The following is a 26,185-nucleotide window of genomic DNA, read 5'->3' on the forward strand; positions in this document are numbered from 1 at the left end:
TATAGACATAATAGCATCAGGTGTGATCCTTCACCCAGCCCCCATGACCAGACAAGACCAGAACCTAAAAATGATTGTGAGGAGTTTTCTTGTCCTCAGTCTTGGCAGGGTGATTAGCAATCAAGTTAATGTGTTGAGATAAAAAAAAAAAAAAGGTATAGATCTGTGATGAGATCATTCCAAAATAAATGATGTCTGGGACACACCCGGGCATTCAGTGTGTACTTGTAGGTCAGTGGAGGTGGTGTGGTGAATGAAACAGACCAATATGATAAATAGTGTTTACATGGACCACTTTCCTTCCATCATTTATCAGAGTGCCTGAATTTTAAAGATAACCCAGTGGATATTTTGTTCACTGCCTGAATAAGGATTACCACACAGACCCTAGAAACTTATGCTATTCCCACGACCATGGTGCTTGCCCTGCTTCAGTGCTGCCTGGTGCTCGAAAAATAATGAGAATATATTTAAACTATTTAACTAATAAAACATTACAACTGGAAATCAGCTAGCCTAGCTTTTCCCCACTATGGCAATAAACCCAAAGCCAAAAGACATAGAGAGAATGTTGATATAGTTGCTTAGTCCTGGAGGTGCATGTAGAAACTATCTCATACTTTGGGACTAACTCTTTACCCACTACCTTATTCTAATGCCTGATGTCTCAATGAGAAAGACACAAAGACCGTTGATTTTGGAGCCACTGTCATGCTTGCACTTCCCTGAGTCTATAGCAGCATAAAAAGCCCTTGCTTGAATGCTGATTCTGGCATTATTATTTCACCTACATTTTACTGTGTCACCTTTGCAAATTATATTTCCTCCTCTGAATCCTAATCTTCTCCTCCTCCTTTGAAGACGCAGCAAAGTGATTGACTTAGACCACTACTGGATCAGTTCGTTTTTCTTTCCATTTCAAATTGTAAACAGTAGAAACTTTTCAAAGAAATAATACATTCCCCAAACTCTAAAGTTCAAAATAGGTAAAGTACAGCTCCCCTCACTAAACTCAGAGCAGTGGGATCAGAGTTCCAAGCATCTTTCCTGCTCTCCCTTTCCTTCCCAGCCACTTGTTTTGTGATCTGAGGTTTCACAGGTAACCAATCCAAGGAAGAGGGAGAAAGGCAGTCTCACCTGCAACACTTCAACTGTGTTGTTTCAGTTACCTGGCTGAGGCCAGACACTCAGGAAGAACAAAGTCCGTTCCTGCCAGAAACTAGAAGACACGTCATAACGGAGGCGAAAAGTAAGATTTGGATGTAGCCATGTTAAATTGACTGCAAAGAGAAGGAATTGGAACGGGGGAGCTTTAAAGAAAGTCAGGCTTTCTCCAGGCACAGATGAGTCTCTCTAGATGGCAATATGTCCCCAAGAGTCCTCATGGGCAGTGTCGCTGGCTACCTGGGCTCAGGAGTGAAAAGGATGCCAGCTTTGCCTGAATAAAGTTGATACCAGCAACTCACGCTGCTTTCTTTATATTCCCAGTCCCTCTTCTGGCTCTAACAAGAGCTCCCTAGGGGTCAGTGAACACAATTCTAGTTCAGCTCTAAAATGGGCAGCAGCTCCCTATTGTAACAGTTACTTTGTGGAACAGTGTGTGTTTTCCATCACCTGCTTGAATGACTCAAGGGTTAGAACTAGGAGTAAACTAGTGTGAACCTCCAAAAAAGAATGTCCAGGGGGAGAGAGAAGGGGGAAATGGGGAGAAGAGGGAGAGGGGAAAAGTCTGACTGGCTTTGGGAACTAGCATAGTTCTAAAGTGGAGTGGGGACCCCAGGAAGGTTTCCTGGCCACTAGATGAGTATAAACAGACATGGTGACACTGAAGGGGCTTAACATTCAAGAGTCTGAGTTGGCTTTATATATAATTTTTAATCCCGGGGCTCTGGTTTGCTAAAATAAAGAAAAGAGGGTACAGAATGTTGCTAATGTTTTTCATTGCATGGACAGCAAACAGTGCCCCTCACACGGTTTACTTCATAGTAGCCTCAAAGAACCACCAAAAGGAGGAACATCTGCAGTGCATTTTCACATGAGGAAATGGAATCTGGGAGAAGTAGCTTGCCTAAGGTCACACAAACATCTCTTGGCAAGGCAGAGACTTGAACAGAATCCTTCCAGGATCAAAAGGCCACACTTTGTCCTCTGCACTGCACTGTCCTATAAAAAGAGAGGTGGTAACAGGGGAAAAATAGCTTTCAACAAAATCCACGAATACTGCTTTTAAAATAATAGTAGCTTTTTTGGGTTTGATCAGAGTAGGATTTCCCTTGTGCATGTGTTTTGTTTTGTTTTTTTTTTTTTTGTCTGGCTTGAAAATATTTGAGTGTGTTTGTACGCTGCAAGAAAGAGCATGCCAGGATAGAAGTAAGTAGGCATTGTGCAAAGCCACAGGACACTGCGGCTTTGTTCATGGGTTTGTGTCTCATCTTACTTGTGTTGCCTGCTCTTTGACTTTCATGAAGATGAGAAAAGTATGTCACAACTTTGCTTCTTCTTCCACAGCCCCACCAGCTTCCTCTCACATGGGCCAGTGACTCATACTTATAAAGCCAAAAAAAATTATAGCTTCTTCCCAAATTCCCAGCTATTGGACCTCTGCCTACATTTTTTGGGTATTCTTTCAAGCTTGACATTAAAGAAGAGATCATCATGGTTAAAGTGATAGTTCCCACATATTAAATCTTTTCTAGGAAAAAGAAAACCACTACAAAACCAACACAAATTTCTGGTTTCTTATTTTTTTTATTGCAGAGTAAAATATGCATGGGTGGGGTGGTAGACGCCTGTAGTGTTTACAATTCCTGTCTCCCTTCCCCTTCAGAGAAAGATTCTCTCTCTCTCTCTCTCTCTCTCTCTCTCTCTCTCTCTCTCTCTCCTTTTTTCTTTCATATTTGAACCATTATAAACCAAGGTGATCTTTTTTCATATCATTTACCCCAGATAGTTGCTTGAGGAGGTCAGAAGATTTAAATTTGATTATTCACAACCTGCCACGATTTTAAAACTGGTCTTCTGCCTCCCTACTTTCCCTCCCTCCCTCCCTCCTTCTCTCTCTCTCTCTCTCTCTCTCTCTCTCTCTCTCTCTCTCTCTCTCTCCATTCCTTCTTGCTTTTTACTGAAGATGGTCATCTGTCTGTTGCTTGTGAATGGCCCAACCTCCTCAGAGCCCTTGATACTTAGTGAGGCTTTAGGAAATCAAAGAGGAAAATGTGAGCAGATGTGACAAGAAGTCAGGAAGCTGTGGTTTTCCCAGCTGGTGTTAACAGACTTAGAGTGGAACTACAACAGCCTCAGACAGGTACCGCAATGGGTTCAGAGGATATATAAGTAAATTTGGGTGCTAAAGAAAGTGACAAGGGAGTTGAGCAATAAAAGAAGGAAAGGGGGCAGCTAGAGAGGCGCCTTGGTAGTTAAGAGTGTTTTCTGTTCTTCCAGAAGCCAGGGTTTGGTTCCCAGCACCCACCTCAGGAAGCTCACAACCACACTTAACTCCAACGCCAGGGGGAGCTGATGCCTTTTTCTGGTCTCTGCAGGCATCCAAACACACATGACAGACACATGTATACAGAAGCAAAATACTTTTTAATATTTAAAAAAAAAGATATGGGAAAATAAGTGCAGTTGGTAATGTGTGCAAATTGCAAAAGCCAGAGGAAAAGTCAGGGGCCACAGAGAGACTCTTAAGCAAGGGTCAGTCCACACTGCCCACCAGGTCACACCCCACCACCAGCAGATCCAGAACTTTCTGTGACTCTGGACATGGAAGAAGATGGCAGCCTGAGAACAGACACCAGCAAGAACAGAACACAGAATCAGACAAAGACCGACAGCAGGCATACAGAGATGTCTGTAGGCTGTATCACTTTTCCTCAGAACCTTGCCTGTCTCAGCTTGTTGAAAATATTGTAAAATTCATATATATATGTGTGTGTATGTATGTATATGTATGTATGTGTGTGTATATATATATATATATATATATATATATATATATATATATATATATATATATATATATATATATATATATTCTGAATCCAGAGGGAAAGGGAGAAAAGCCCCTGAAATAATTTCAGGCCTAGAATAGCATTGAAAGCAACTGTGGGGTAGCCAAGCAAAAAACTACGAGCCACATCTGCCAGGCATCTGTGATACCACACACAATGTGCCTGCTGTCTGTTCTGCAAATAGACTCTGATATTTTGATTCTTCTCAGGGTGGAGGGAGGTAAAGTGTCTCTTCTGGAAAGCCACATTGCTATGGGGTCCTCCACTGACAGCCCACAGTCAACTTTTACTTTTTGCGTGTACAATAATCATGTGATTATGTACTGTATGTGGGGGGGGATGTGCATGTGCACATGTGTGTGCATGTGCATGGAGACAAGAGGTTGAGAAAGGGTAACTCACTGAACTCAGAGTTCACTGATTGGCTAGATTAATTAGGCAGAGAGCCCTAGAAATGTTCCTGTCTCTGTTGTGACTGTATACACCTTTTATGTGGGTACTAGGGGATTTAAACTCAGGTCTTCACACTTCTGCAATGGACACAGTACCAGCTCAGCCATCCCCAAGCCTGCTGAACTTTCTAACGGAGTCTTTTGGAGACTGGAAACACAGCATCCAGTGTACACTTGGCATTTACAACATGGGGGTTCGTCCCTTAAAATGGAGCCAGACATGATGTGTCTCTGGAAAAGTACAACTGCCCTCAACTTGCTTGATCTTAACAGTGACATTTTCCTGGAGGGGTTCAATTTTAAGAAGGGACAGCTATCATTGAAGGAAGGCATTAATGGATATCCCTGGAGAGGCCTTCCCAGCTGGAGTCCAGATGGTGGGAAAAGACTTGTCTATAGGAAGTCATAAAGCTCCAGGCAAATGGGAGACATTTGTGTTGGCATGGAGATGGATGCTTTGAGAAGGCAAGCAGGAAAAAGGAGACACGGCAGTTGTGTATTTCAAGCATGTGCTTATTTTATGGAGTCATTAATTAGCACTGAAAATACAAGGTGAAAATACATCATCGTGTGTGTGTGTGTGTGTGTGTGTGTGTGTGTGTGTGTGTGTGTCTGTGTGTGTGTGTGTGATGTATATGCAGGTGTGTGTGCACAAAAGCCTCATGTTCAGGTGTCCTCCTCTGTCATTCTCCATATTACTCCCTTGAGCCAGGGTATCTCATGCACCTACAGCTAAGCAGACAGACAGCAAGACCCAGCTAGCGCTTCTCCTGTTTCTACCCTCTACAGCACTGTGCTGGAATGTGGCCACACCCAGCTTTTATTTACATGGGTGCCTGGATCAGAACTCAGGTCTTCACACTTGTGCAGCAAGTGCTTGAGCCACCAGCCCCCAAAAATTTCCCATGACATGCCTCCTACTGGATGGGACAGAGAAATAGAAAGGTAAAAACAGCAGCAACCACCAAAAATGGGCTTCTTCCTGTGTGCCATCCACGTCTTTTATTGTAATCTGGAGGCATCACTCTTCTCAAACCCATCATCCATGTGCTCAGGGAATCAGATTGGAAGTAATCGCATGCCTAAATGAGTGATTTCTTATCCTCTCTTAAGACCAAATTGCGAAGTCTGCCATGCGGGAAATACTTGTAAGCTGACCTTTCCTCTCTGAAACGGTTTCATTGTATTGCACACGTTTTAACCATCTATGGTTAAATGTCATCTATGATGGAGGACTCACCAGGAACCAGAAACACAAACCCAGTACTTCCAGACTGACACCTCTCAGAATTCCCTGGCTGTGCACTCACTGCCTTGACTTCTGTCCCCACTGAGTGAAAACTGCACCATCTCAGATGCAGAATGTGACAGGAAGGTCCATCCAGACTTCACCATAGTGAAAAATTGTTTGCTGCCAAGATGTCTTTCTGCCAGAATGTCGTTTTTCTATTGTGCATATCTCACTGAGCCCATATTTGATTTTCATGAGTTCTTGCTGAAGAAGTTCCTAGCACAAGCCTTCACACTTTCTTCATTTTGCTGAGAACTTCTTTAATCTTTGTTGGCATTTTTTTTTGGTAGGCTTAATAGTTTAGAAATTTAAACACAACTTCTCAATTCATGATGACATTTACTACTACACATAAGCTCTTTTGAATTTATTTTTGCATCCCTCTCATGTCCCCAAGCTATGTTAACACAACTAACTATTCTTTTTTGTTATTTGTTTTTTGGAGATGGTATCTATTTATGTAGCCCAGGCTGTCTTGGATCAGTATGTAGACCTGGCAGACCTCAAACAAGAGATCTGCCTGCCTCTGCCTCACAAGAGCTGGGATCAAAAGCATGTGTCACTATGCCCAGTGCAATCATTCTTTTTAAAAATTTGTTTATGTTCATTATATAAAGTTATGGGCACAATAATGATTTTTGTTCAAATATATCATATCTTCTGACTATATTAATTCCTCCTCTTCCCCTTCTCTTCCTCACTCCCTAACCCAACTCTTTTCCTTCCTATACAGTCTCTCTTATATTTTCATACCGTGGGAGTGGCACCGTATGTATGTTCTAGAGTCTATATATAAGAGAAATAGGAAATATTTGTCTTTGTGGGTCAGGATTACTTCACTGAATCCTGTGATCTCTGAATCCACTCTTTTTTTTTTCTGCAAAGGAAACCATTTCATTCCTCTTTGTAGGTGGCTAAAACCCAGATGTGGGGCTGGAAAATGCCTCAGTAGTTATGAGCGTTTCCTCCTCTTCCAGAAGACCAAGTTCAGTTCCCGGAACCCACACTGAACAGCTCACAATCACATGCCACTCCAGTTCCAGAGCATATAACACCCTCTTTTGGTCTCCATGAACACACACACACACACACACACACACACACACACACGCACACACACGCAGGCACACTTGAAGGCCATCTTTTAAAAAACTTTGCTCTGATATACAGGGGGAGGAGGTCCCCCTCAGTCTCAGTCTTAGGGGAGGGGAGTAAGGGGAAGATGGGAGGGAGGGAGGAATGGGAGGATACAAGGGATGGCATAACAATTGAGATATAATATGAATAAATTAATAAAATATATTTTAAAATGAGTGAGTTAACCCAGAAGCAGAAAGACTCAAATGGTATATACTCACTTATATCTGCATATTAGCCCAAGGGGCATGTCCCACGAAAGCCTTCAATTACCAGGAAACTGGGACAGAGAGGAGGACATCCTATTGGGACTCTAGATGAGAGAATCATGGGAGAATGGCAAAGTAGAAGGATCCAGAGAGTCCTAGAAACCTACAAGTAGAACATTATGATAGGCAGATTTGGGCCCAGGGTTCCCGCTCAAACTAAGGCACCAGCCAAGGACAATACAGGCCACAAATTTTAAACCCCTACCCAGAACTAACCAATGGTCAGAACATTCTCCACAGTAGAGTGGAGAGTGGGATATGACTTTCTCACATACTCTGGTGCCTCATATTTGACCATGTCCCCTGGAGGGGGAGACCTGGTGGCACTCGGAGGAAGGACAGCAGGTTACCAAGAAGAGACTTGATATCTTATGAGCATATACAGGGGGAGGTAATCCCCCTCAGGAACAGTCATAGGGGAGGGGAATAAGGGGAAAAAGGGAAGGAGGGAAGAATGGGAGGATACAAGGGATGGGATAACCATTGCGATGTAACAACAATAAATTAATAAAAAAAATAGTAACAAAAGATATATATATATTTAAAACTTTGCTCTGTATATATACCACATTTTCTTTATTCATATATGTGAATATTCATTATATAATATACATATATATAATGCTAAGTATAGGTGAGCCCAGGATAGCCTTTCTGGACCCCCTCAACTGGCTATGCTTTCCCTTCTCAATTCTATTGTGCATTCGTCAACAATCATTACTTTCTTGGTTCAGATAATAGCTGTTTCTGTGTGTGTCATTTCTCTTTTAGGTCTGTTAGGACTGATTGCCCAACACTGAACTTCAGTGTGTGTCACAGTATCAGACATCAGACAGATTTAAAACAACTTTTCTACAGAGTCTTCTCGCCTCCCTGAACCATTAGGCATCCCCCTGTTTACTGTCATGTCCCATGCATTCCGTTACCCTCCCATCATTTCCTAAGATTTCATCTTCCTCTCCCATGGTTCTTTTCCTAATCTCAACACACACACTTGTATGTATGCATGTACATGTGCGTGCACGTGCGCGCGCGCGCGCACACACACACACACACACACACACACGTGCGCGCGTGTGCGAAAATCTAGAATTTGCATGAGAGCTACCTCTGAGCATTTGTCTGGGTCTGTCTTATTTCACATAACCATCTCAAGCTTGACTCACTTTCCTTCAAATGTCACCACTTAACTTTTCTCTACAGATATATAAAATACCATTTTGTATATGTACTACATCTTCACTATCTACCCAACTGTTGATAAGCACCTAGGCTGATTCCATTTCCTCACTACATTGTGAACAATGTAACAATAAACAAAGACTTGTAAGTATCTCAGGTGTATGCCGAGTTCTTTGGGAATGTGCCCATGAGTAGTACAGCTGGGCCACGTGACACTTCTATGTTTAGGTTTTAAAGAAACCATCATACTGATCTCTGTAGCGTTGCACCAGCTTACACACCGTGCCCATCAGCAGGGAATAAGAATCTCTCTTTCCCACATCCTTGCCAATATCTTTTGGGATTTGATTTCTTGATAATATTCATTCTGACTAAGGTGAGATGGAATCCCAGAGCAAATTTCAATTATATTTCCCTAATGGCTAGAGCTATTAAATTATTTTTGCAAATATGTGTTGTCCATTTGCTTTTCTTATTTAGAGAAATAAAAAAAAATCTAGGCACTCCATTGAACCATTTATTTTATTTTATTGTCATCAGGCCTTTGACAATCTCATACATGTATACAGTGCATTCTGATTACTCTCTCTACTACCTTCTCTTCCTACTCTCCCACCCCTAAGAACCCCACTTGCCCCAGCCAGTCCTTTCTCAGATGCATGACCTTTTGTTTTGTTGTGTGAACCATTTGGTTAAGCCCTGTCTGTGTGACCATTGGATTGGGACTATTGGAGCCTGATGGCATTATCAGTGGCTACACAACTGAAGACAACTGCTCTCTTCTCATTCCTCTACTCGTAAGAAGTAGTTCCTCTGTCCGTGCGTGGCTGTTGGCTAGCCCGTTCTTCCCCAGCGCATCCTCAGTTGTTGCGAGTCATGATTGCAACAGCTGCGTATTGCCCAAAAGATGATATTTCACAGCCCTGTCTTCTGGCATTTACACTCTTTCTCTCCTTCTTGAAATGTTCACTGAGCCTTAGGGGAGATGGTATAAATGCCCTTTTTAGGGCTGAGCACTCAAATCACTTGTTCTCAAAACTTTGTGCAGCCGTGTGCCTCAGCATTTACTGCAGTTCATTGAAGGAACAGACTTCTCTAATTAGACTGACAGTACCAGCTTATAAACAACTGAATTAAGTTCTACCACAGTCATTAGCTCATTTATTGCCTAGAAGACTTAGGGTGGGAATGTTGGTATTTAATTTGGGAGTTTTTGTTTTGTTTTGTTTTGGTTTGGTTTGGTTTGGTTTTTGTTTTGTTTTGTTTGGTTTGGTTTTGGTTTTTTTTTTTTTTTTTTTTTTTTTGAGACAGAGTTTCTCTGGGTAGCCTTGACTGTCCTGGACTCCATTTGTAGACCAGGGTGGCCTCGAACTCACAGCAATCTACCTGCCTCTGCCACCCAAATTCTGGGATTAAAGGCATGCGCCACCACCTCTCCGCTTATTTTGGGAGTCTTTATAGATCCTATATTAATTCTCTGATTTATACTTGACCAAGACCTCCTATTCTGTAGATTATATCTTTACTCTAGTGATGATTTCTTTTGCTGTGCAGACATTTTTAATTTCACATAATTCTCATTTGTCAAGTTTTGGGATTATTTCCTGTGCAAACGGAGTCATTTCCAGAAACTTCTTGCCTATGCCTGTATCTTGAAATGCCTCCCACCAGCAGTTTCAAATTTTCATGCTCTTGACCAACTTTGTGTTTATTTTAATTCTACATATGGACTTTTTAAAAATACAATAGTTTTAGTTAAAATAGCAGCTGCAAACTTTGGAGGGAGTTGTTTTCAGGGAATAATCACCAAACGTGCAAGGAGGGCTGTTCATTTCCTATGGCTTTGTAATGAGCAGCACACCTTTGCAGTTTAAAACAACAGAACTGCAGGAGTCGGTTCTAGAGGTCCTCAGCTGGGCATAGCTCCTAGGGGCTGTCTGCCCTGACATTCTCCCTCTACAAAGCAAAACCACCTTCTGCAGCTTCTGAGGTAGAGAAAGCAGGGCGGGGAGTGGGCGGGGGTGGGGGGGGGTGGGGCTGGGAGGGATTGTGATTTCAGTTTGAATTGGGCAGGTCAAAGGTTGACCCCACTGAAACAATGGCTGTGGCTTATTCCAAGGAGAAATTTATTTTAGAGCCAGAATTTTAATACTTACTTGAAGATAAATGAGAAGAAGAGATCATGAACCCACATGACACAAAGACCAGAGGAGGATATATGCATGGTGTCTCAGAAATGTATGCCAAGGCATTCAGAGAGATAATCTCACTTGAAGTGTCAACTAGTTAGAAAAAGAGAGTGTGCTGTTTGCATGAATGTGATGTTAATGTTAATATTCTCTCTCCTTGGGGGACGCTGGCCCCCTTTTCTATGGCTGATTCTCTAGGTCACCTTCACCAAGAGTGAGTTGAGCTTTTTCTGTCTCGCCTGTATGTGTCAGGAAGACACTATGTGAGTATAAACTCCAAAGGGCCACACTCATAAAGTTCAGCATGGTATTACATAAAATATTAGAACTTAGCATTATCTACAGACCTGCTGACCCTCCCACCATTGTCTCTGATGTGTGTGAGTGCAGAACCTTGGGATGGACCTTTCTCCACTGGCTAATAAAAAAAAAAAAACTAATGGGATTTCAGGTTAATTTTTAAAATTAGTTTTTGAGGATATCATACATGCCTTCAATACTTAGATCATATACTTTTCCCCTCTCCCATGTCCAACTCTTTTGAATTCTTCCCATGTCTGTCTGTCTGTCTGTCTGTCTGTCTGTCTGTCTGTCTGTCTCTCTCTCTCTCTCTCTCTCAACTAAATGTCCTCTTGTTTTCATATAACCCACTGAGTCCAATTACTGCTACCCATAAAGGTGTGACTATTGAGCCATTCACTGGAATTTGGTCAACCCCTAAAGAAAACTGACCCTCCTTCCCCTGGCAACCATCAACTATCAATAGCTCCTCAGCTATGAGTGAGGGCCCATGTGGCACTCCTGCTGCATCCTAACATGTTGACTAGCTTGGTACTATGTAGGTCATATGCAAGTAACCACAGCCATTGTGAGTTCCTGAGAGATGTAGTCCATGTTACGTCCAGAAGACACTGTTTCTTCCCCAACCTCTGGCTCCTACAATCTTACCACCTCTCCTTCCTGGATGGTCTCTGCTTCTTGGGCAAGATGGTGTAATATAGATGTCTGATTTGTGACTGAACACTCCACAGACATGTATTCCCTGTACTTTAGTTAGTCATAACATCCTGTATTTTCCACAGTCCACTGCCCAAAGATGCTTCTCTGACATGGGTTGAGAGGTTTTCACATTTTGATAGCTCACTATGTCAGATGCAAAAGATGTATGGAAAATCTTGTTCTGTTTTACATACTGCTTTCTGTTCATTGGTTATTTTTGTCTTTCTCAGAGACATGCATATATTCCAAATAGCCAGTAAGTACTCCAAAGTGATACAAGGCAAGCTATGTTCTTAAAATCATAAAAAATTGATTATTTCCAAGGAACCTATGATAACTTCATTGTTTTACTTCTATCAAAGGACTGCTCATTTCCTCCTTCTTTCCTTATTTGGCTCAGTTCTATGGCAGGACACACTTTTCCAATATTAGATATATGCAGACTGTGCCCCAGCACAATAGGTGACAGATGCTACAAATACCATAGTCTTGGACAGTAATGGCTCTCCTGAAGTGAGGTTGGAGACTGCAGAGCCGCACAGGTCACATAGAACATGTGGTTTGTATACTTCTCTAAACAATTGATTTGAATGTGTCTTATGCTGATAAAGTGAAGTTTTTTTTTTAGTTTATGGTTTCATGATTGTAATTTTATTTTATTTAAAAACTTTGTTTAAAGCTGTGCATGGCGGTGCACGCCTTTAATCTCAGTACTCTGGGAGGTAGAGGCAGGCAGAACTCTGTGAGTTCAAGGGCAGCCTGGTCTATGAAAGGAGTCCAGGACAGCCAGGGTAACACAGAGAAACCTTGTCTCCAAAAACAAACAAACAAACAAACAAACAAAATCCCAAAAACTTTGCTTAAATCTATTGCTTCCGTGAATTTTGCCTTTTTCTTTTCTTCATTACCATAGCTCTGAGGATACTCACTTCAGGATGAACCTGTCCAGGTTCAATCTTTCCTTTCCCCTTCCCTCTTTGTCTTTCCTTTTTTCTCCATCCTTTTCCCTTTCCTTTTCTTCATTGCCTTCTTTTTTCCTTGTGCTTCCTCCTCTCTCTCTCTTTTCCTTCCCTCTCTCTTCCTATACCTCTCCTTCCCTTTCTTTCCTCTTTCCATTACTTCTTTTCTTTTCACTGTAGACATATACTTCCTAGTGAGTCTCCATTGGAGAAAACTCTTTCCTTTGTAGATGAGCATCAATAACAAACAGCTTCTTGATTAAGAGTGAGAAGCAGTTTCTACTTCTCCTTCTCGTGTTAGGACCCCATCTCCAGAACCTGTGCATACTGCCACAGTGTCCCTTAGTTAATATATACATCAATCCTGCTGTGTTTGGAAAAAGATTGTTAAGGAAAGAGGTTAATATGGGTGAAGAGGCCCAGCAGCACCCAATGGAGGGGGAAGCAGGCCAGATGAGACCTGATAGGCTCTGGTCATATGGTGGGGGAGGAGGTCCCCTTCTGTCAGAGGCCTAGGAGAGGGGAATAGGGAGAAAGAAGGAGGAATAGTGGGAAAGGGAAAATACAAGTGGGGGGATAACAATTGAGATGTAATCTGAATAAATTATAATAAATTTTAAAAAGATGTTCTGGGGGGAGCCATTGGAGACTACCAAAAGATTCTGTCTGCAGTTGCAGAGGCAGCAGCCATTGGGAACTACCAGCAGCAGTGGGGTTGGGTCCATGACATCCTGGTGCCAGTTCCCTGGCCCCAGCTCTGCCTGCAATCTCAGAGACAACAGTCACTAGAGACTACCAGCAGAGCTCTGCCTGTTCCAGACACAGCTACAACTAGAGATTACCAGCGGTGGTGAGGTCTACCCTGAGCCCTCTGAGCACCAATTCACGGATCCCAGTTCTGCCTGCAGTCTCAGAGGCAGCATCCATCCATCAGTGACTACCAGAGGCAACAGCCATCAAGGACTACCAGGGACCTCAGAACCTGCCAACTCAAAGGACAACCAGATAGGCTAGAGGAAAGCTTAAGAGCACACTCAACAAAACCCAGGGCAATGCAACACCAGCAGAACCCCCCTATCCTTCTACAACAAGCCCTGGATAAGCCCAGAAGCAGGAAGATGATAGAGATCTTTAAACAGGAAATGTATAAATCCCTCAAAGAAATTCAGGAAAATATAATCAAACAGGTGAAGGAAATGAATAAATCGCTTAAAGCAGTATAGGAAACTACAAGCAAAAAGGAAAAGGAAATGAATAAAACCATGCAAAACCTGAAAAGGGAAATGGAAGAAATAAAGACCACACAATCTGAGGCAATCTTGGAGATGGAAAACCTAGGAAAGAGAACAGGAAATATATACACAAGCATAACTAACAGGCAGCAAGTCACGGAAGAGAGAATCTCAGGCATAGAAGATACAATAGAAGAATTGACACGTAGGTCAAAGAAAAGGTTAAATATAAAAAGTTTCTAACACAAAACATCCAGGGAATTTGGGACACCATAAAAAGACCAAGCCTAAGAACAACAGGAAAAGAATAAGGAGAAGATTCCCACCTCTAAGGCCCAGAAAAAAATCTTTAACAAAAATCATAAAAGAAAATTTCCCTAATCTAATGAAAGAGATGCCTATAAATGTACAAGAAGCCTACAGAATACCAAATAGATTAGACCAAAAAAGAAAGTCCTCTCATGACATAATAATTAAAATGCTAAATATACAGAGCAAAGAAAGAATATTAAAAGCCATAGCAGATAAGGGCCAAGTAACATATAAATTCAGACCTATTAGAGTTATACCAGATTTTTCAGCAGAAACTTTAAAAACCAGAAGGCTGGGCAGATACCATGCAGACCCTAAGAGACCACAGATGGCAGCCAGACTACTATACCCAGCAAATTTTTCAGTCACCATCGATGGAGAAAACAAGATATTCCATGACAAAACTAAATTTAAACAACATATTTCCACTGACCCAAACCTACAGAAGATACTAGAAGGAAAACTCCAACCCAACAAGGAAAACTACAGCTAAGAAAACACAGGAAATAAATTTCACAACAGCAAAAACAAATAAAGAGAGCACATACAATTTCATGCCAGCAAAAATAAGAGAAGGGAAGTACACACACCCACATTACAACCACCAATATCAGCCATCATTGTTCGCTATTATCTCTCAACATCAATGGACTCAATTATCCAATAGAAAGACACAGGTTAACAGAGTGGATACAAAAACAAGATCCATCATTCTGCTGCATACAAGAAACACACCTCAGCAACAAAGATAGACTTATCTCAGAATAAAGGGCTAGGGAAAAAAAAGGTTTTCTAAGCAAACGGAGCCAGGAAACAAGCAGGCATAGCTATTCGAATATCTAACAAAATAGAATTTAAAGCAAAAGTAATCAAAAGAGATGAGGGGTACTTCATACTCATCAAAGGAAAAACCCACCAAGATGATGTTTCAATTCTGAACATCTATGCTCCAAATGCAAGGGCACCCACAATCATTAAAGAAACAATACTAAAGCTTAAATCACACATTGAACCCCACACTTTTACAGGGAGACTTCAATAAACACCCTACTCTCACCAATGGATAGGTCAAAGAGACAGAAACTAAACAGAAAAATGATGAAACTAACTGATGTTATGAATCAAATGGACCTAACAGATATATACAAAACATTTGACCCAATCACATGAACCTTCTCCAAAATTGACCATATACTCAGTCACAACACAATCCTCAACATGTACAAGAAGATTGAAATAATGCCTGTATCTTACCAGACCACCATGGCCTAAAGCTGGAACTCAACAACAACAGAAACAACAGAAAGCCTCATGCAAATCAGAACAAATCTGAGACTCCTCCTTATACCTGTCTGAATGACAGATCAAAAACTCAAGTGACAGCACATGCTGGTGAGGATTGGAGAAAGGGGAACACTCCTCCATTGCTGGTGGGAGTGCAAACTTGTAAAACCACTTTGGAAATCAATCTGGGTCTTTCTCAGAAAATTTGGAATAGCTCTATCTCAAGACCCAGTTATACCACTCCTGGATATATACCCAAAAGATGCTCCACCATCCAACAAGGACATTTGCTCAATTATGTTCGTAGGAGCTTTATTCACAACAGCCAGAAACAGGAAACAACTCAGATGTTCCTCAACTGAAGAACTGATAAAAAACAAACAAACAAAGATCTGGAATACTTCTCAGCTATTGAAAACAAGGAAATCCTGAAATTTGCAGGCAAATGGATGGAACTAGAAAAGATCATCCTGAGTGATGTAACTCAGACCCAGAAAGACACATTCTGTATGTACTCACTTATAAGCAGGTATTAGCCATTTAGTAAGGATAACCATACTACAAATCCACAGACCCAAAGAAGCCAAAGAGAGTCCAAGGGAAGATTTGAATCTCACTCGGAACAGGAAATATAATAGACATCCTAAGTAGAGGGAGGTAGGTAAGTGGGTGGGAGATGGCATGGCTAGGATAACGGGAATGGGGATCAGGTGGGCAGAGAGAGGAAGAGGGCAGGTGTTAAGGAACATTAAGTTGGCACCTCCTCTGGCGAGGTGGGACTCACAGTGGAGGGAGGGGAACACCAACCCACACATAAAACCTTTGACCTAAAACATGCCTTATCTACAAAAAGTGTAGGGACAAAGATGGAACAGAGATTGGGATTATGGCAAACCAGTGACTGGCTCCGCTTGAGATCTGTCCCACTGGAGAGGGCAGATCACTGTCACTATTAATGATACTCTGCTATGCTTGCAGACAGGAGTCTAGCATAACTGTCTTCTGAGAGGCCTTGTGTGGCAGCTGATGAAGACAGATGCAGAGACCCAAGGGCAAGCAATAGGCTGAGCTCAGGGAGTGCTGTGGAAGAGTGGAAGGAAGGATAGAGGGAGCCAGAGGGGTCAAGCACACCACGAGAAGCCTACAGAAGTAACCTAACCTGGGCCCACAGGGCCTCACAGAGATAGAACCACCAACCAAAGAATCTAGACCCACTATACATAAATAGCAAATGTGCAGCTTTGTGAACATGTGGGCCCCCTAACAATAGGAGTTGGGGCTGTCTCTGAATCTGAAACCTACTGCTGGGTCGGTTTCCCCTAGCTGGGCTGCCTTATCATTCCCTGGTGGGAAAGGATTGTTTAGTCATGCGGTGACTTGAGATAGTAGGGTGGGTTGGTAGCAATTTGGGGCCTCCCCTTTTCTGGGAGGAAGGAGAGAGGGCCATGGGAAGAAGGGTGTGGTCGAGCTGGGAGGAGAGGTGGGAGGGGCTGGGATTGGGGTGCAAAGTGACTGACTAAATAGATAATAAATAAACGGAGAAGGAAACACACACAAGAAGTCATGACATTTCCAGGCAAATGGATGGCACTAGAAAAGATCGTCCTGAGTGAGGTAACCCAGACCTAGAAAGACACACACAGTATGTGCTCACTTAGAAGTAGATATTAGCCATAGAGTACAGTATAAGCATACCACAATTCACTGAACCAAAGAAGATAAGTAATAAGGAGTACCCAAAATCGGATACTTTAAATCTCACTTGGAAGGGAAATAGCATGGACAGTGGAAGAAGTTGAAGAGAGAGAATAGGGTAGGAGAGCAAATGTGGAGAGAAAAGAGGGTGGAAATCAGATGAGGAGAGGGGATGGAAGGGCACAGGACTTGTAAGAGACGAGAAACCACGGGTGAGGGCATCTCTAAGACTTGCTGGAGACTTACAACGTGGTAGGCTCCTGGGATGCTATGGGAATGGCTATATCTGGGATTCCTAGTAGTGGGGGTCGTGAAGACTGAAGAGACCACCCTCTAACTAGACAGAACTCCTAGTGGAGGGAGGGGAACACCACCCTACTCACAAAAACTTTGACCCAAAATTCACCCTGCCTACAAGATGGGCAGGGATAAAAATGAAGCAGAGTTGGAGGGAATGTCCAACTAATGCCTGGCCCAACCTGAGACCTACACCATGGGAGGGAACCAACCCCTGACAATTAATGATATTCAGCAATGCTTACAGACAGGAACCTAGCATAGCTGTCCTCTGAGAGGCTACACCCAGGAACACCGAAGCTGAGACTCATAAGGCCCCACCACTAAATAAAGATCTACTCGTAATTAATGGATGTTGAGAGAGGGAGAATCAGTCCTCTCTAAATAAAGCCCCCTGATAGATTATTTGAATCCAAAGGGTCCTCTCTAAATACATATACATATGAACAAAACCAAACAAAATATATATCATATGTAGTAATGATAATCAAAGATGTGGGGCCTTGTGAGATTTCCCCCATTCATGCTGGTATGTCAAATGGTATTGCCATTGTATACATCCTGTTAGGAAACCATATTTCATACATAAATTATTCCATATATAATGACACTATCTCACAGCAGAAGTCCTGATCCTCAGGCTCTTATGGTCTTTCTAGCCCCTCTTACGTGACATTTCCTGAGCTTTCCACATAGGGCTATGTTGTGGATATATCAGCTGGTGTTGTGGGTTCTTGTAATGATCTCTGTACACTATGCAAAGAAGCTCCTTTGACAAAGGATGGGAGCTACACTTTTCTCTAGAAGTAAGAATATGTGCTTAGAATGCAATTAGAAACTAAGCTATACCGGTCTGGGAAGTGACAATAGTTAGGCTTTCTTCTATAGTCCATAACAAGCCATGGGAAATTGGCTGGGTTTACAGTACAATTCACGAATGCCCTCCTCTTGATTGGACTTTAAGTTTATTTAGATGGCTATTGGAACCCCCAAGACATAAGTGCACTACTGAACCTTTTGGGGATAGCTTACTGTACTGGTCAGTGTTGTGGTTTGTAGGCTTTATAGCTCCTTCAGATACTCTGAGAGCTAGTCCTCAGAGAGGAGGCTTCTAGGTCAGTCCCAGCTCACTTTCTCCAAGCCCTGTATCTGAAGGGAGTGTTGTCTTCAGCAATAAGGTCTTACCTTCAACTTCTGGAGGGAAAACAAGGACAACGGAAATAGATTATACTCTTTCTGGAATCCTTTGGACTTCCCTAGTCAATAGCTCCGAGGGAGGTTTCCTAAGTCTGGCACTGGAGACTTTGCTAGATAATCTATGGCTCTTGAGGTTAGCTTTATCAACCCAAGTAGTGTGACTTCACTTAAAACACAAATGCTTTGTAAGTCAATATAAAATCATGTTTCCAGATAGCTTGTGGCACACATCCTTAGTGTTATTTATCCCTCTTTCTTCTGTCTCCCTCTGTATTACTCTTCCATTCCAACAGTTATGGTCTTTTAATTCTGTTTGTATGGAGAGGTTTCTACCTTGTAGTTCCTGGTTATGAACATTTGGCTCTGCATATTGCATTTCTTTTTACTAAGAGTCATTTTTTTTCTTGAACACAATCTACAGGGTATCTGGGCTTTTCAGGGAGGTGATCTTTCAGACCCAATGGGTCATGTTCTGACTTAGTCTTGAACCCTTCACCATCGAGGCAGTCTACACAGTGTATTCAGTCAAGCAATCTACAGCGTTGTCATGACTGCCTCATCGCAACTCTATAAAATCCAGTTTGGCCTTTGTTTTCTTCCTTGTTTTCCCAGTTTTGCTTCACCTGGGTCTAGCTTCTGCCACATTTTCACAAAGTGATGGTACATATCATATGTATAAGATGAATTTATTTCAATTCCAGTACTTCTGTTATTTTAGATACGAGGGGGATATGTACATATATGAATATACACACATATTACCAGGTGCAGAAGTCTTAGTAAACTTCATTTTCTTCCCTTAACTATATTTTTCGGTTTTCTTTTTGTTTTAAATTTTATTTATTTATTTATTTTTATTATTACTATTATTATTTTTGTGTGTGTGCATTTGTGTGTGCATGTGTGCATGTGTGCATATGTGTGTGCATGAGTACATGTGTGTCCATGTATGTGTCTCTGTGTGATACATGGATGAGTGCAGGTTCTTGTAGAGTTCAGAAGACGGTAACAGATCCCCTGAAGCAGTTGTGAGGCAGCTGTGAGTTGTCCTACTTGGGTGCTGGGAACTGAACTTGGGTCCCTCTACAAGACTACTTCCCACTCTTACCCACTGTCTCTTTAGCTCATACATGTTTTATAGGCCTAATGCTCTTGCCTTCCTAGCCTTCACACATTTTGAGCTTTGTATAATAAAAACTTCTTTAGACTATTATCTGGGAGAACTATTTTTATTCTGTGCTTAGGTGGTCTTAAAAGGTGTGACTAGAGAGGGTGGTTCAGTGGTTAAAACACTTGTTGCTCTTACAAGGAACCAAGTTCAGTTCCCAGCACCGCTCTCGGGCTGCTTACACCTGCCTGTAACGCCAACTTCAGAGGCTCCAATGGCCTCTACCGTCCTTTGCAGATAGCTACATGCAGGTGGCATCACACATACAAACACATGAATACAATTAAAATGTGCCTTTTAACAATAATCTTCAGGGAAAGTTTAACTGTGTTTTTGAGTGTTGTGTATTTGAAGGTTATTGCCACTGGAACCCCTATCAGATAGTTCACGAGATACAAATTCCATGCACAGACAGAGGGTGGCGTTAGGGAAAGAAATTTGCTTTTCTTCATACCAAATTAAGGCCTTGGGAGAATCACAGTTTTCTTTCTTCTGAAATAAGGGGTCTTTCTTAATTCTGTATCACATTGAAGTATTAATCCCATTGAACTCTTATATGTACAAATGTGTCTCCTATTAGGCTGTTAGCACCATTTTTTTTAATCCCATGTGTTCTGCCAGAACCCAATATTTTTAGAGCTAAATAGATTTCTCCCATGTGTGAAAGCTATCATCAGAGCTGTGTATGCTCATAAGATTGCCATTTTTACATTATGCATATTTATATGATGGAAATTTCCATTTTTGTTTGCTCAGAAATAGATTTTTAGATATTTTCTGGAAAGTACTTCCCTCAGTCCCATTTGTTACTTTGTAGAAGTTATGGTGTATGAACTTTGCCTGGGGGAGATGAACAAATATCTTTTCACCCCAGGCAGAGCATACTGAAAGGCAAAGCACCAATTCCTCTCAAATCTAACTTGGTGAATCAATGAGTTTAATAAGAGTTGCTTACAGGAACATGGGTGAGGATTTTTTGCAGGAGCTGGCCAACTATGAGCAGCTATAACATGAAGAAAATGTGGCTTTTATGCACAGTCTCTCAATAATGCTAGTTTTTCACTTATTGTCCTCTAGTCCCAGATATTGATGACTCAGCTATCAGAGTCAGAGTTCTTTATGGCTCAAATGACTTCCCTCATGTTCACTCTTGCCTCTGGAACTTTGTGTCACCTTCACAGCACTCAGATTGATCCCATCTATCTTTGCTTTGGACTGACAATATCTTATAAGAAAGAGCCTTTCTCTGCTTAAGATTTATCCCAGTTCAATCAGGTCAGGAGCAAATGGTCTCTGATTACTGGACCTGTACCAGACCATCTGCATGCTGTATCATAGATTTCCTTTTTTTTTTTTTGCACTAAAGTTTAGACCTGAAGGATATTTTCTATCATGCTTACCTCACCCTCTTCCTCTTATCCAATTCTTCCCATGAGTTGCATGTTTTTGGATACCAGGAGGGTATAGTTAGCACAGATCTGGGTTACATCTCCCAGCAAGAACTCATGAGCCAACATCTCCATACCATCTTCCCTTCTTATGTCAGTTCAGAGGCTACTGTGGAGGGTAGCATATGCCTATATTATCACTGCAAGTCTTCCCTTAAACAGGCAACTTCTTTGTGTGGGCACAGTTTATCCTTGGTTGCATGTCTTATTTCCAAGAGCAAGGCCACATAACTGATGCCACAGTCTACTTACAATCTCACCCATACATGCTACTTTCAAGGACTATAATATTTCCTCTAGTCCACCAGTCATTTAAGAGGCATCCACATATTCACTCCTCATACTCACATAGTGGACAGCATTCATCAAGGAGTCTTACCATTCCATACCATGTATAGAAAGACAGTTACTCTGGGATTTCCTACAACAGACACTCCACTTTCAGATAAATTGCTCTCAGTTACATATCTTCTCATTCATAGCAGGGATGGTGCAACTGCTACTACAGCAATGACGCATGCCATCTATGCCACATGGGGAAGAGTAGATATATCAAGATTGCTCCATGGCTGCCTCACACCCAGGAAGCTTTGTTTCAATATCATGTCTCATTATCTACAGCAGAGACAGTACAAGTGCTCCTCCTAACTCATTTTTAGTTCTGTCATGTCCCATGTGTGAGCAACAAGGGTTATGTAAACATTTTCTGGGAGATAAAAACAAATTTCCACCCACCTATTGTGTATCAATTTACCAGTTGATTGAAACTTTGCATTCTTCGGGAAAGTTCATTTAATACAGAAAGTGAGCAACTCAAAATAACTTTAGGAGGTCCCCGAAATCAACTAGATTCAGTACCCGCCCCTTTACCAAGATTATATAAGCAATATAGATGGCTAAAAGTCACTCTCAGATAAGCCCAGTCTCCTGAAAAAAAGCAGAGACCAACTAAGCTGCCAGAAAGAGGCCCAAACCAACTGAGGCACCTGGAAAGGACACTTTCCAACCTGGTAAGTTCCCTGCATGCTGTTCACTGGACTCAAGTTTCCCAGATTTTGTAAACTGTCACCCATGCCGGGGTAGGTTTTGGTTATGCAACCCTCTTTGAGTCATCTCTTCTTCTCTAAGTAACCCCTCACCCACATTCCTGTAAGTGATCCCAATAAAACTCATTGGGTCATCAAGTTGGACTTTGGTATCCGTACTTCAGTAGTTCCCTATTATAGGTGAGCACACACTTGTTCAGGTCTTCCTAGTGATATCGTCACACAACATTAGTCCACACAGGACACCAGTGGCAGAAACCAAGACATGGCCCCACCCAAATATAGTGTAGTGTCATTAAATTCCTTTTGCTCATTCACTCGCAGGTTATTTGTGTATGGCTCTGAAAATAAATTTCTAGAATACAAGCTCTAGAACAAACTCCCCATTACGTGTTAATTTGGCAGCTAGTTAGATCAACATTTAGACTTACAGGTCTACCACATTCTTATCTTCATCAACTGGAGCTTGCCTAAGCACTTGTCTTAGTTAATGTTTCTGCTGTCATAAGACACCATGACCAAAAGGGATCTGGAGAGGGAAGGGTTTATTTCAGCTTACATCTTGTAGTCCCACAGAAGGAAAGGTAGGAAAAGAACTCAAGGTAGGAACCTGGAAGCAGGAACAGAAGCAGAGGTCATGGCAGAGACCCTGCTTACTGCCTTGCTCCCCACCACTCAGTCTACAGTTTTCATAGCACCCAGGGTCAGCAGCCTAGGAGTTGTAATGCCCCCACTGAGCTGGACCCTCCCACGTCTAGCATTCATTAAGAAAATGCCCTAAAAACTTGCCTAAAGGCAACCTGACAGACCCACTTTCTCAAATACAGTTCCTTTCCCAAGATCACACTAGCTTGTGTCAAGTTCATTTTTTAAAAATAGTCAGCCAGAACACATCTCAAGAGTCTGAAGTCTCAGACAACATCGTCATTGTAGTGTTTGAGATGCAGTGATTGGGAAAGACTGTTAGCCTTGTGTTTGGTCACTTTTCGTTCGGCTTAAGTATCAGAAATCTGATAGAATAAGGGTTTAAAAACTTAAGAACAAAAGACTGCTGCTTCAAAAATGAAAAATGATGTAGAAACTTCTCTGTGACTCGATGCTGGTACAGGAGAGGAACCAACTTCAAGACTAAGAGGAGACAGGACCCAGGATCCATGAGCCAGCCTAGAATTTGATGGGGTGACCTCACTTGTGATTCCACCACAGCATCAGGGTGTTTGGAATCACATAGAATACCCCTGCACAGTCTAGGGATATCCAGTCAACAGGTTCACTAGCCTGACTTTAACTAACAGAGGCAATGGGAAAAGCACCTCTTCTTACATCTCTTAAGAGCATCTTTGATTTCCTTGTTCCTCAGACTGTAAATCAGAGGATTCAACATGGGAATCACTACTGTATAGAAGACTGACGCCACCTTGTCATAACCCTGGGAACTATCAGAACTAGGGCGCATATAGACAAAGAGTCCTGATCCAAAAAAGAGGGTGACCGCTGTCAAGTGAGACGCACAAGTATTGAAAGCCTTGGATCTGCCTTCTACTGAGCTGATCTTCAGGACTGTCCCAACGATATAACCATAGGATATCAGGATGACCAAGACAGATGCCACCCCAAAAATCACTGCTATTACAAACTTGAGGACTTGAAGGGCAAACGTTTCAGAGCAGGAGAGGACTAATAACTGAGGCAGGTCACAGAAGAAGTGGTTTATAACGTTTGGCCCACAGAAGTGGAGCTGAAGTATAGCACACAGTTGCATCAATGAACCAAAGAAACCAGTGATGTAGGCTCCAACCACCATCTGCACACAGAGGGAGGGGGACATGATGGCTGTGTAGAGCAGAGGGTTACAAATGGCTGCATACCGGTCATAAGCCATGGCTGCCAGAAGACAACACTCGGCAAGACCCAGGCTTGAGAAGATGAAGTACTGCATGGTGCACCCAACAAAGGAGATGGATTTGGGCTTCTGGAAGAATCCTGAGAGCATTTTAGGGGTTGTAGATGAAACATAACAGAAATCTAAAAATGACAGATTGCTGAGGAAGAAGTACATAGGTGTGTGTAGGTAAGGGTCAATCCTAATCAAGATAATGAGGCCCAGGTTCCATGCCACTGTAGAGAGATAAGTTCCCAAGAAGGCAACAAAGAGGACCAGCTTGAGCCTGGGAAAATCTGAGAATCCAACAAGAATGAACTTGGTGATGGCAGTGCTATTCCTCCCTCCTGTCATCCTCTTGGAGCACCTTAAACCTGCAGATAGATACTTTAGATAGATTAACAATGATTAACTAAGTAGATTACACATGATTATTTCAACATTACAAATCTTCCTCGTTTTGAGTACAGTGTTGGATGAAAAAATCATCCACAATCAAACTAACTTCAACAAAATCAAGACCTAAATATTATTCTGGAAATTGCTAGAAAACCCTCTTCCTACCACTTCACAGCTTGAGCTACATTCTTGCAATTCTTCCCACACATACAAACAGATGTTGCCAAATTCTTGTCTAAATGTTGATACTGATTTGCACTGGTATAAAAATTTCATGACAGTGTTTCTTATTATTTTATTATCAACATTTCATATAATTATTTAGATTTGATCTTTGATGATCTTGAACGTAAAATTTATTTCACTGTTTTAAATTTATATCTCTTGATCCCTTCTCTCTTTCTCTACTAGATTTGTGTATGAGACTTTACAACAAACAAATAGTTTTAATTCATTGTTCCCCAAGTTTGACAATTATTTTCCATGTTTATCATTCATTGTCAATATTCAGTGTGTTCAGGATTTTAATATATCGATTTACTTTTTTTGTCTGCTCACCTCCATAATTATAGTCTCAGATTTGCTGTTACAATGAAAAAAATTTAGTTATATAATTCAGTAAGAATCTTCTCTATTTTTTCTTTTAGTTTTACTTTTTACATTTGTATTATATGTTTGGAAAAAAATCAATACATTGTATGAAGTATAAATCTGATATTATTTTGTTTTTTTCTAAATTGATTGACACTCATCCACTACAATGAATTAAATTATTTGCCTGTCAGTAGGAAAGATGTTTTCTTCAAAGTTGCCAAATACAAATAGTAGAAAACACTACGAATGTAACATGTATGTAATTCCTGAATGTTTTATGGTTCTTCTCACTGTAGGTAGTTTATTGTATGTGTCTAATAATGTAAACATATATATAAAATATTTAATAAAAATTATAAAAATAAAAAATTTAAAATTCACTTTTATAATAAGATAAATTACAGAATCCCCATTTTGCTCAGTTTTAAAGTTTAGTTATGGTGGCACCTATTCAGCCCCATGACATTTTATAGTTAGTTATAATTGTATTTGTTAGTGCATAGTTATCACATAGAGCATTATAATGACTGGAAACAAATCCCTTCATTTTTCAGAAATCACTTTGATGGTTCTCATGTCCAGGTCTTCAGAAGATCTGTGTAATGAATGCATCCAAAGGAAATAAAATTAGGAATTGCACTGCATTTCACTTTTCATTAGTCTGGGGAGAGATAATACACAAAAATTATTTTTATCTCAGTTGATAAGTAAAGGCATAAGAGATGTAATACTGGCTCTTAGTAAATACTCATTACTGCTGCACGTGCTGGGAAGGCCTAGGTATAATGACACATGCTCTGGGTTCCAAGGTCTGTCTCTGCATCACTGTGACACAACTGGGGCTTTGCTTTCTCTTTTTCCAAAATGAAGTCATTGCAACTGTTCTCTTTGCACCAAAGGCATGTTTCGTGTCTACAAACAATAACTGTGGTGGGAAATCACACAAAAAGAACTGTGTAGAGCAGAAGTAATGTGATTTCAGAAACCAAAGAAGAGGATTAATTAGCAATCAGAAAAAAGAGAATTACATTGACCTGTGCCATCCGTCAGTGAACGCACTAAGATCACACCAAGGCCCAGGCTATCATTCTGCCCTAAAACTGACTTCTGGGCTTCCCATGTTTAAAACACCTTCTGTAA

The 26,185-nt window shown here is 41.4% G+C and overlaps 1 protein-coding gene across 1 annotated transcript; it reads right to left on the bottom strand.

Annotated features, from left to right (window-relative positions):
* Positions 1–23,458: 23,458 nt before the first annotated feature.
* On the bottom strand, positions 23,459–24,406 carry LOC311591944 (olfactory receptor 5AN6; the record flags this gene model as incomplete). Its single annotated transcript, XM_084771787.1, has 1 exon — positions 23,459–24,406. The coding sequence occupies one exon, from the start codon at positions 24,404–24,406 to the stop codon at positions 23,459–23,461; it is 948 nt and encodes a 315-aa protein (XP_084627913.1).
* Between the last annotated feature and the right edge of the window lie 1,779 nt (positions 24,407–26,185).

This window comes from Acomys minous (genome assembly GCF_964271855.1).
Source record: "Acomys minous genome assembly, chromosome: 2".
Lineage (NCBI taxonomy): Eukaryota > Metazoa > Chordata > Mammalia > Rodentia > Muridae > Acomys > Acomys minous.